Raw genomic sequence first — 11,777 nt, forward strand, 5'->3', positions numbered from 1 at the left:
TGCTGACCGCCTTGGATTGACTATTTATGAGGTGACTGGTCAAAGGATGAAGGCATTTCAGGAGCTGATTGGCCTGGTCGGTCTCAGGGCTTCTCATGGCCATAAAAGTTGAAACCAAACCCCCGTCCAAGCCCATATATACCCCACAGAGTTAGCTTTTTAATCAGTGACTCCCTCACTGCGTCCCAGCCCTTCAGCCAGTCTCTGCCGGCCTCCTCCTCATCACTTTGTAGGTGAGAAACTCTTTTACTTAATGCTTAAAGTGAAGCTGATCCTCACAGGAAATACAATTTAGTGAGTCTGGTGCAGATTAATCTCAACAGGTTAAAAAAACCTTCAATATATAAATCTTGAATGAATGTATTCAATAAGAAAATTATTATGTGCAGAATTACTGAATTTTTCAATCATAACTGAGTAAAGTTTTCATATTTTTTGGATGTTTCCTGTTTATATATTATGGTTTTACCATCTTGCTCCCTTACATTATGTGCATAAAACTATAAAATCTACATAAAACTACTGTAAGATTAAAAAAACAAACTAGATTTCCATATTTATAAATAAACAAGAAACTGATTTATTGTTTCAAAAATGAGTTTTCCAAACTGGTTAAATGACATTTCTATCTCGTTTTCACACTGAACATCACAATTAAGCTCCTTCTTATTTTTTTAAATTATTAACATGGTATTAAAACTCGTGATTAATGCACATATAGTTTTATTCAACTGCATTAGAATCTGTAAATAAATCGACTCAAACAGTTATCAGCCTGCAGGGTCAAAGAACTGAAAAATCAGATGGTTCCAGCACATCCACCTGAGCTCTCCTGAAAGGCAAAAGGAAAGAGAAAATGTCGCTGCACCGAGATAATGAGCGATTGTCTCTGCCAGTAAAATAATTAGTAAAATGTGAAAGTGAATGAACTACACGTGTAAAAGCCTGCAGCAGTCTGATTCAGGTGTTGTCCTAAAGTTAATCAGCTGGGATCAAATGACAGAAAATATAAATTAAATCATTTTTTTAACAGTTTGATAATTTTCACATCTCAATGTCGTCCCCTTGGATTGCATTACTCTCCGACATGTGATGGTTGACCTTTGACACTGAGCCAGGATTAGCAGTGGCCCAGCTGGCACAAGATTCACCCTGAAGTTTCTATTCTTAAATGACCAAAAATGCACAAACCTCCTGTGGAGGCTGTCGGGGGAAGTTTCCAGAGGGAGACATCAAAAAAAGAGCAGAACAAAACTGAACTTTAAGAGTATTTGTGATGTACTTATTGATTTTAACACATATTTCTACACCAAGTTGCATTTTAATAGCAAATCTAAATTTATAAAAGCGTGGCTTGTATGTCATTATCCAGATAACAGAGTCCTGTGAAAAAACATCCCACGATTCAGCCTGTAAAACCATCTTTGGTAACTGACAGGCACCCAAACCTCAGCTCACTCTCTGGGCAGTTTACTTTTTTGGGAATAGTGTTGTTTTTCGTTCACATTCATTTTGTTCTCTTTATTCTTTTTAAATCTACTTTATGGAGTTTGTAGTGCAGTAAAAATAAAGACGAGATGTGTGTGCAAAGATGAGGTCAGAGGTGACGTGATATTTGGATTCAAACTATAATTGGAATAGATTTCGAATTCCCATATTTCCTTATATTCCTAATGCTGTCAGTACAAACAAAGGCAGCAGGAAACGTAGTTTTAAACAGCTCTATATTGGATTATTATCACGTTGATCTTCAGATCAGTATATTGACCTTGAAGAAGAGTTTAGAGGTCATATGTGGTGTGACATTTAAGATTTTTATATATTATGGTACACACCACACGTTTCAGTTGCCCATGGTTAACACATGACCTCTTTGGTGGAGGTAATAAATTAATTGAATTTACTGAATGTAATCTTTTGTTACTTACATTGTCTCAAATCTTTGCTTTCATTTTCTTCTTCATTTTTTCGGATTATTACCAGAGTCAGAAACCTGAAGGAAGCCACAATGTCTGAGTGAGTATGTTTATTCTGTGTAAAACACTTTGAAAGAGCCAATCAGGATATCACATTCATCATTTTGTGAAGAGTTTACATCAGAATACTCGAATGTTGTTTTAAATATGTCGCGTCTTTATGAATTAAAGGGGAAAGAAGATGACGTCAAGCCGCAGGCATCATCTCAAGGTGAGACTCTGTTAAGATTATCAGCGCTGCATCTACGTGGCCCCAAAAGTAAATGAAGCAGCATCAAGAACAACAGTACAACACACAGCAGTAATAATGTGGAATCTCTTTGTCGTCCTCTTTCAGAGTTTAATGCTGCAAATCGCTGCCAACTTGCTCGAGCAGGAAGCTGCTGAAATCATCGTCACCAAAGAAGCTTACCTTGCAGAGAACTGTGCCGCCCTCGACCTGAGCAGAGACCAGGCAGCTCTGATGGTAAGAACGTCAACCTCACTCTTACATGATGGGCTGTTTATATGACAACAACTGCATCTGTTTTTTTTCTTTTAATTCTCGACAGGACTTCTGCAAAAAGCTGCATCAGGCCATTGATAAGATTGATGAGGAGAGATACGACACCCAGGTCAAAGTGGAAAAGGCCGACAAAGAGGTGGAGGATTGTGTGCATCTGTCCTCCTTTTAGCAGATTGTGTGCTGTAGTATACTGCGTGGGTCTGTGTTTATCTGCTCTGTTCAGCCTTTGAGCTTCTCCTTTTGACTTCAGATCACTGAACTGAAGATGAAGGTCATCGAGCTGGCCGGAGTGAAGAAACCAGCCTTGAAGAAAGTGCGTATGAGTGCCGACGCCATGCTTAAAGCTCTTCTGGGCTCCAAACACACGGTAAACATGGACCTCAGGGCCAACCTGAAGCAGGTCAAGAAGGAGGTGAAGGAGGAGGTGAGTGTTTGCAGGCTGATTGTTTAAGAGAGCTAAAAACAGTTAACTGTTGCTGATGGTGGGCTGTGTTTGTGTCCTGCAGTCTGCTGAGGTGGTGGGCGACTGGCGCAAGAACATTGAGGACAAGGCTGACAGGAAGAAGATGTTTGAGACCTCTTAAAGACTTTCTCATCCAACTTTTGTTTTGCTCATTCTGGGATGTTACAGCTCTTCTTCACTGTTGCCTCTGATGTGCAATTAAATGTTCTTTTTGGAATAAGGCAATGCTGTGAAGCTGCACTTTTTTCAAGGCGGTCTTTTTTTATTTTAACGGCTAATTTAAGTTGGGCTAATTTATACGGGCTGTTGTATATTCACTTACTCCAGAGTTCAATCAGGTTCAATCAGAAATCTAAAGCAGGAGAAGCTTCTTTCCAGGTGTAAGATGACTTTAACATAACTTACATTTCCAAATAGGCAGTTAGAAACTGAGATGTGTTGTGCTGATGTTGAACCACCAGATGTCAGTAGAGAGCCCTTTCGTCCTTTATTTGCTGGCTCCGTTTTCTTCTTTTACATCTTCTCTTTTTAGTTTGAGTCCTAGAAGACTCAGCTATCTGACTCAAGACTCAACTTTTTTTCCGTCATACCTGGAAGTTATTGATCAATTGTTTGTAATCAAATCATATTTGATCACCAATAAAGCTGCAGCCACACAGAGTTCTACAAATGGTGAGTGCTGTTACTCTTTTGACCTTCATCACTCTTTGTTTAATCACTGCATTCAATTTGTCTTCATTCCTTACAATATTCACAGTTTTTATGTTAAATAACTCGTATAAATTAAGTAGGGATTTCTCAACATAGTTTATCGGGTATGTTTAGATGTTTAGATATCTTTCCATTTGTGAATGTCATGGCTGAGAGGGGAACAGCTAACAACGGTTGTGTTAAACATCAGAAATTGATTTTTTCTAAACTTTCAAGTGTTTCTCTTTTGATTTAAAGTTCTAAGGAAGAATGCAGTCAATCAGACTGTTTTCAGCTTCTATTAACAATAAATCAACAATAATAACAATAAGTCATCGTTAATGCATTCAGTGATAGAAACAGAACATAAAGACCAGAAACAAAACGATGATTGGTCAAGTTACATTCCCTGTCTTACTTTCACTTTCCTGATTCCCTCTCATAGGCAGCGACCTGGTGTGATGAATTTCAAACTTAATGTGCATTTTAAAAAAACCCTCAAATACTAATATTTGGATAGTCAAAACAAAATCGAACATTTAGTACATTCGTATTGAAATATTAGTGCTTATTAATGTGCTTATTATAGGTAGTAGCACAGTGTAGTACATCAGTATTATACTGGTGTTGCATCTATATGTGGTAAACATAAATATCAAACCATCAAACATTATTTCACTGTTAGGATAATAATATGGCTTATATAATTCTTTTTTTTATTTGTAATGTAATCCACCAAAAACTGAAGGAAGGAAATTTTCTTTCGATTTCCGTCTGTAAGCAAAGAGGAAAAAGCCAAAATGATGCCAAATTAGTTGTTTTGCTTCATTTATACATTTTAACTTACATTTACACGTTAATTTGTTTCATTTAAATATTAGATTTTTATTTATGACTTTTTAAAAATTTTACAAAATATATGTCCAAATTTCAAAATGACCATCAGCATTATGGCTTCAAGTACATAAAACTCATCAGTATTAAACTGTCTTCTTAAGTCAGACTTTGTTTGATGCCATTTTGTCAGATTTAGTTTTGTTGTAGTTTTTCTGTTTTTGATTGCTCTGTATTTGGCACACTGACTCTACCAAGGGTGTGGAACAAAATCCACGGCCCCCTTTGCTCAAAGAGCTGATTTTAAGTTGTACTGGCTGTCAGTTTTTATGGTTTGATTTTGTGTTTAGCCTCTTAACGTTCACCACGTCACCGGTGGCCCATCGAGGGTGATGGTTCTTTTTGTTGCAACAATCCCACAGTTTATAGGGACATTTGCTGAAATTACAGGATGTTACCTTTGACATACAGTTGTACTTTCATTTCGGCATTAACATTTTAAAAAGGGGTGAATTTAATTCACCCTCCCTCTCCCCCTCACCCCTACACTTAACCCTTAACCTTAACCCTGGACAGGACATCAGTGATGTCATGTGCGTGAAGAGTAACTTGGTGCTGAAGCCTCATTTTAACGACAGCTGAACTTGATTGTGTCTAACAGCTTCAAATGCTGTTCTCAGAGCTCAGTGGGAATCAGTGAGATTGAATTACGTCAGCCACTCCGTTTGACTGTTGTGTGACAATTGCTTCGTCCCTCCGCTGGCCTCTGCGGGTGGGAACCTGATAGCGTCTGTCCAGCCTCCCGTCCAGCCTCTCATCCAGGGAGGCGACTTCCTCCAGTAGAAATTTATGAGGTTCCTCGTGGTATTTCTGGAGCCTGATGACCCATTGGTCTGAAGTAGCTCTGCTACCATAAAAAGGGCTGGCTTTCCTGCTGAGCCAGCACTTTATAGCCTATATACTCTGTTTAATCTTTACTGTTTGAGACTTAGCTGTGTCTCCCTCCCTGTTCTTCTTCCTCGTCTTGCTTAGTAGGTGAGAATTTCTCCTATAGCTTCACTCACTGTCAGGGAACAATACAGGGAGGGCTGCTCAAGAGGTGGGGGGTCCGGGCATTCTGGAGAGGCTTTTTAAGCACGAAGGACTAATTTTTTTGTTTTTAAAGATGTTGCTGCAGCTGTGACCTCTGACCTCTGATGTTGTGTTTAGAGAGAGAGAGAAGGAGCAGTTAGCTGGAGCTGACACTTACGATGGCTATTCAGACAGCGGACGATACTGGACATGCAGACGGGTTAAATGTGGATTTTGGTGTTGCAGAGCTTTTATTGATGTTTGCTTTGCAGCTTGCACGCTGTTGACGAAACTGTCAAGATTTGAGGCTTGAAGCAATGTTCGAAGATGCGTTTGTTTTACCACTTTAGCTTAAATCTGCACACAGAGTTGGTTGGAGTTTTTGGATATTATAGACCTGCCATTCCTCAAATCATTTAGAGATCACATCAAATCCAGATAGATCATATAGATCATACCATCATGAAAAAAATTGAGAAAATGGTTTTATTTAGAGGTGAAGAAGAGTCGTTTCCTGCACGTTCTGCTGACCAAGTTTAAGGAATGTGTGTTTTTCTATAATCAGTCCTAAATGATTTGAGTCTTTCTATGCATCTTTGAGCTAAATTAGTGACTCTTAGCTCACAGGACTCAGTTTGTGTCTTTTAGGTTGGGCTGTGAAAGTGAGGATTTGTATTTTGATGATGGATGCAGACTTTATTTTTAAAAAAGCCTCATTCTCCAGATGGTGACCTGGGCACACACTTTGGTGCCTGGCATGGCTGCAGGATGTTGAAATCTGTTAGCTGCTCTCACTGTGCACTCGCTGCCACACTCGGTTCATCTGCCGGTGACATTTAGTGCTCAGATCGTTGGCTCGCTCCAACAACTTAAATTCCAGGCAGAAATGTCTTCAGAGGGGACAACTGTCGAGCGCTCCTGGGTGCCTGACCCCTCCTGTCCAAAATTAGCTGGTTTGTGGCAGTGTGATTTTCCATGATAGTAAAGCGCATCGTGTTTCTCGCTGGAGGTCAAAGGGCACCCAATCAATAACAGGTGTGTCCAGCTGAGCTGTGAGTCAGGCAGAGTCAAGGTTCTGTTACTTTTCACTCCTCGCATTTGACTAACGAGTGTTTTCTGTCTCTGCAGGGTGTGAAGATCACAAACAGCCAAAATGACTGAGTGAGTACAATTTTACTTTTTTCATTTTCTCCTTATTTGCTTGCCTTCCACCTTTTTTCCAAGCCTTCTTCTGTGTTTTTCCTCCTTCTCCTTCCTCTTCTTCTTTACCTCCTTTTGTCTCTCCCCCATCTTCTTCTTCTTTTCTTACTCCTGCTTCTGGTTCACCTTCTTTAAGATGATTGCACATGAAGCACTTATCAGTGGGAGTGAGAGGTGCTGACAGGTGGATTTGTATTGTCAGGTTTGCTGTGTGGCAGACGGGTTTAGGACCAAAACACAGAACTCCACAGACAAAATGTAAACTCCAAAAGCAGCTTTATTGCAGAACCTCAGAAATTAGCCACGAAACACACGAGGCACACAGCTTAAGGGAGAACATGACAAAAGGGAAGGGACGACTGAGACAATAAATACACACAGAGGATAACGAGGGAACAAGCCAACTGAACATGACACACACAGGACAAGGGACTATCAAAATAAAACAGGAACTACCTAACAGTGAGACCTGGACAAAGACATATGAGCTTGACACAGAAACACAAGCGAAGCGGAAAAAACGAGGGACAAATAAACCAGTCTGAAACCAAGAAATGCTGCAGTACCACCAGAACATGTGAAACCAGAACACAAACAGCTCTAAGACAAACTCTAGGTCAGCTGCTCGCACTTGGAACTGAAACCAGCACCGAATAATGTGACAAAGATGATCACAATTAAAAGCTAAAGAAAACTCAAAACAAACCCCCAACCCTGGGTCAGCGATCCATGACATCTATAGCTTCGCGCAGAAGCAGATTTTGTAGACATAGAAAGGTGTTGCGTAAAATAAGGAACTGAATTACCAAAATGCAGAAAAATTACAGTCGGTCATTTCAGCTCTGAAGGTAATTTTCTAATCTCTGTCTCACAGGGGAAAGAAAATGACGTCCAGCCGCAGGCATCATCTGAAGGTGAGGCTTAAACCTTTTGTTTTCTAAAACCTTTGAATTTTTGGAGGCTCTCTCTTCACTTTGCATGTTTTCGTCTTCCTGCAGAGTTTGATGCTGCACATCGCCGCCAGCTGGCTCGAGCAGGAGAAGACAGACATCGCAGCAGCGAAGGAGGCCTACTTGGCTGAGAACTGCCCACCTTCTGACCTCAGCGGAGACCTGGCTGCCCTTACGGTTAGAACGAAACTGTGTCATATGCTTACACTTTCTTATGACCACAAGAAAACATCGGGGCGTTTTCCTCATTGTAGTGGAGCAGGTTGCAAAAAGTTGAGTTTAGGACATCAGAGGAAGGTGAAACATTTGTGTTATGAGCTGGTTAAATCTTACATTCCATTACATGTCCGTGATTAAAAAGCTATGAATATTTTCTAAGCAGTTATGTGACCTTATTTTACATTTAGCTGAAATTCATAATTTTCAAAATAAAAGTATTTTAATGCAATGTACTGATGCCAACCATTTATTTCTTACAAATTCATGTTTTAGCTAGAAACCACATCTATGAGGTAAAAGAGAAATAAACATGAAATATATATAAAATAGAGGAATTCAGATAAATACCTCCAAAGTGAACATCCATGCTGACTGCTAATGAAAAGCGTTCGTTCTGCACTTTAAAAGGACGCCTGCAAGAAGCTCCACGCCGCCATTGACAAGATCGACGAGTCGAGATACGACACCGAGATCAAAGTGCAGAAAGCCGACAAAGAGGTGAGAGTTTGAGCGAGATTATGGAAAACTCACTTTACTTTTAGATGTTTTTAATCTTAATGTCATCGTGTGTGCATGCTTTATTTCCAGATCTAGTTCCTTTGATCGTTCTCGACTGGGTAGGTGTAGATTTCAGTGCTAAATATCAGAATCAGAGGCTCTAACACTACTGAGTGACGACTGTGTCGACAGTCAGCAGGTCTTTTTTAATCAAAAAGTATGAATTGGAACTATTATAATGCATGTTGAGAGGCAGCTGGATAAGTATGAAAGAGCTGGAAGGAAAAAGGAGGCGTAGGTTTGATATGAGGGCATTTTTGATTTTCATAAAAGTCTGAAACTCAGTTAACTGTGTGCTGCTGGAACATGTTTCATGTGTTTAAAATGGTTTTTATATTCCTAGCTGCTAAATCAGTTCAGGACTGTAGGGGGCAGACGTCTGTCCCAGTTTTCATAGGTGATAGTTACAACCAGGACAGGTTGGCAGGCCATCACAGAGAGACACACAACCATTCACACTCACGTGAACGGTTCACAGCAGCTTAGAAACCTGGATGTCTTTGGAGTGTGGGAGGAAGCCGGAGTACCTGCGGATCTGACTGGCTGCTTTTCCAGCTTTTAACGAACGATTCTCGACCTCCAGATTGAGGATCTGAAGCTGAAGGTGATTGAGCTGGCCGGTGTGAAGAAGCCTGCCCTGAAGAAAGTGCGCATGTCTGCAGACGCCATGCTGCAGGCTCTGCTGGGCTCCAAACACAAGGTGACCATGGACCTGAGGGCCAACCTGAAGCAGGTCAAGAAGGAGGTGAAAGAGGAGGTGAGACACGAGGCTTTCACAGCAAGGAAATCGGCTTGTTTCATCATCACTGTGTCCTACTGCAACAACTTCAGGATTCAGTTTAACTCACTGGACCGAATTCATCGAAAGAAACAGAGCGTAGCCACGTGTTAGGAACTAATCTGAGGTGAACGCTGATTCAGCAGGTTTGCAGAGCTTCTCTCCGTCATTATCACGCGTCACGTTTGGCCCAGCAGCTCGATACAGTGGATCTCGAGTGATCTCATTATTTGAATAAAATAATTTAATTATTCTCTAAATTTAAATGATTTCTCTCTCTTCTCTAAAACTGTAAATCAGATTTCTGCTACACAAAATGAAATAAATAAATAAAACGACAGTTTTACAATGCACATAAAAAATGATCATCAGCAGTGAAGTTAGGCATGACATGCGAACCGTTATAGAGAGGAAAATTAAAACATAGAGGCCTAAACATTCAAATATTGTACAAGTTAGTGTTTCTCTTAAACTACATTTATTTATTTTCATTTTTATTTGTTGCACATGTTTTCATCTATGCACAGCTATCATTTGGGAGAAGACTGCATTGAGTCAGGCAAGCCTCAGGCACAAGTGTAAATGGTTATGGCTCTGTTATTATAGTTTTGGATTTTCTAATTAGTTTTATTTATTTATTTTGTTTGTTTTTTAATTTTATTTTGAAGTCAGTTTAGTTTCATTTAGTTTCCAGATCAGTTTAGTTTTTATTGTTTGAACATATTTTGCTTTTTGTCAGTTACTTCAACCAAGGAGGTTAAACGTTATAGGTTCAAGCATAAAATATAAAAAATATAAAATGTTTGGTCTCAGTTTGAGGTGTTGACGAGTTCTCCTCATTCTTTCCAGCCTGCAGACGTTGGCGACTGGCGTAAAAACATCGAGGACAAAGCCGACAGGAAGAAGATGTTCGAGAGCTCCTAAAAGCCGCCTGGATCGGCGGAGATGGTGGAGGTCGGCGGGGGCGTTTAAGACTGAGGTCTGAGTGACTGAAGGTGTCTCTGGGTCTCGTCTGGACCCTCAGGGACAAAAGTTCAGACAGTTTCTTGATGATTTTTTGGCTGTTTTTTGTCACGCTGTCACCCCTGAACCAAAACAAAGTGAATTTAACTTCGTCTGCAGTTGAAACATCTGGCAGAGAAACGTCAGTTCAAAATGTACAGCTTTTCATGGAATCGTTAGCAATAAAAGTTTTGAAATAAGGATTAATTTGTTGCTACTTGTATCCACTTAGTAACAGTTTAATGCCCTTCAAATTGATTCCTTAACATTTTCACACTGACACCTTAAAGAAATTCGATTTTTGACAAATTTATTAGAAAAAAAAACATTTAGAGGACCTGAGCTCGTTCTGAAAGAGGAAAACTCATTTTCAGCTGAGAGAAGAGATTCTCCGACATGACTTTTCCAGTCTGCAGCATAAAAACTATAAAACTGATAGTTAAGAGAGCAAACAATGAAACCTATATAAATGATACTTCTTTTAAAAAAGTAATTACATTTCTAAATGCACAATAACATTTACAAAAGTTCAAGCAGTTTTTGCTGTTGAACCCAAAACATCATGTTTTCAGAGAGCAAGCAAAAAAAAATCCTTTTTAGATATTTTCCACACAAAGAAGCAACGATTCAACCATCTCGTCTTTCTAGTTTTCAAACAGTTTCTACATGTAAAGAAAAAACATCTGATTCCAAACAGTTTAAACTTTAGACTATTGAGATTATTAAAGTAAGTTCATCTTACCCTGTTGCAAGTAAAAAAATCATGTTGCAGAAATGTTCACATGTTGGAAGCATTTCCATGTTTTTATTTTTAAACTATGTTAGCGTAGCTTTGTGTAATTTGTGGCTCAAAATAATCCTTCTTTAAATTAAGCTGGGCTTGGTGTAGCCCCTCATTTTAGGAACTTTCTTCTGAGTGGCTGTGAATCTCAAACAAAAGCTTTGATCAGCAGGTGGGCGGTGCTTATTTGGTCAAAGGGAGAACTTTGTGATGACCCTGTTAGGGCTAGCCAAGCTTAATGACATCATTCGGAGCCAATAATAGACACTTGTTTTGTAAACCCGGGTGTTTAGAGGAATCTGCAGCCTAAACTTTAAAACACATACACTGTCCTCGTTATTTGAAATTTTGGCCACTTTTCATAGAAAAATTCAAATTAAATAATTAAACAAAAGACATAAAACAGTAAAGAAGGAAACACATAATAATTTAACGTTGGGTTTTACAGGAAAGCTGAAGATTTCCATTTGTTGTGATGCTGCAGGGCTTAAAATGCTCCTTTTGAGTTAAAGATCAAAACATATATTAAATCTGTCCGAAGCCTTCTGAAGACATAAAACGTGTTCTGTTCATTCTCCTTTAAGTTTATTCCATATACACAAACACAGCATGGAGGCATGAAGGGTTCTCACAGGGAGGGCGTTTTGCAGAGCAGGGCTGGGCCGGGTGTATTTCAGGAGCTCGCAGGCCTATTGGTCTGCCTGGGAATCCATTTCCATAAAGAGGATCTGGGCAATTTGCTGAGGCATC

At 39.6% G+C, this 11,777-nt stretch overlaps 2 protein-coding genes across 5 annotated transcripts; both read left to right on the plus strand.

Annotated features, from left to right (window-relative positions):
- The first annotated feature begins 170 nt into the window (after positions 1 to 170).
- LOC308391486 (troponin I, fast skeletal muscle-like) lies at positions 171 to 3,169 on the plus strand. Of its 2 annotated transcripts, none has more exons than XM_080874075.1 (7): positions 171 to 229; positions 1,984 to 2,016; positions 2,148 to 2,187; positions 2,314 to 2,442; positions 2,528 to 2,617; positions 2,732 to 2,905; positions 2,988 to 3,169. In XM_080874075.1, the coding sequence occupies exons 2-7, from the start codon at positions 2,009 to 2,011 to the stop codon at positions 3,063 to 3,065; spliced, it is 519 nt and encodes a 172-aa protein (XP_080730201.1). In that variant the 5' UTR covers positions 171 to 229; positions 1,984 to 2,008; the 3' UTR covers positions 3,066 to 3,169. The 2 variants fall into 2 exon arrangements, with proteins under 2 accessions (XP_080730201.1, XP_080730200.1); XM_080874074.1 differs by having other exon boundaries at positions 173 to 233.
- Positions 3,170 to 3,314: 145 nt separating this feature from the next.
- On the plus strand, positions 3,315 to 10,231 carry LOC308391488 (troponin I, fast skeletal muscle-like). 3 transcript variants are annotated; one of them, XM_080874082.1, is made up of 7 exons: positions 3,315 to 5,503; positions 6,668 to 6,700; positions 7,614 to 7,653; positions 7,738 to 7,866; positions 8,317 to 8,406; positions 9,050 to 9,223; positions 10,094 to 10,231. In XM_080874082.1, exons 2-7 carry the CDS (start codon positions 6,693 to 6,695, stop codon positions 10,166 to 10,168), a joined length of 516 nt encoding a protein of 171 aa, XP_080730208.1. In that variant the 5' UTR covers positions 3,315 to 5,503; positions 6,668 to 6,692; the 3' UTR covers positions 10,169 to 10,231. The 3 variants fall into 3 exon arrangements, with proteins under 3 accessions (XP_080730208.1, XP_080730209.1, XP_080730207.1); XM_080874083.1 differs by having other exon boundaries at positions 3,315 to 3,616; XM_080874081.1 differs by having other exon boundaries at positions 3,315 to 6,700.
- Positions 10,232 to 11,777: the final 1,546 nt, after the last annotated feature.

This window comes from Rhamphochromis sp. 'chilingali' (genome assembly GCF_963969265.1).
Source record: "Rhamphochromis sp. 'chilingali' genome assembly, chromosome: 2".
In the NCBI taxonomy this organism is placed as follows: domain Eukaryota; kingdom Metazoa; phylum Chordata; class Actinopteri; order Cichliformes; family Cichlidae; genus Rhamphochromis; species Rhamphochromis sp. 'chilingali'.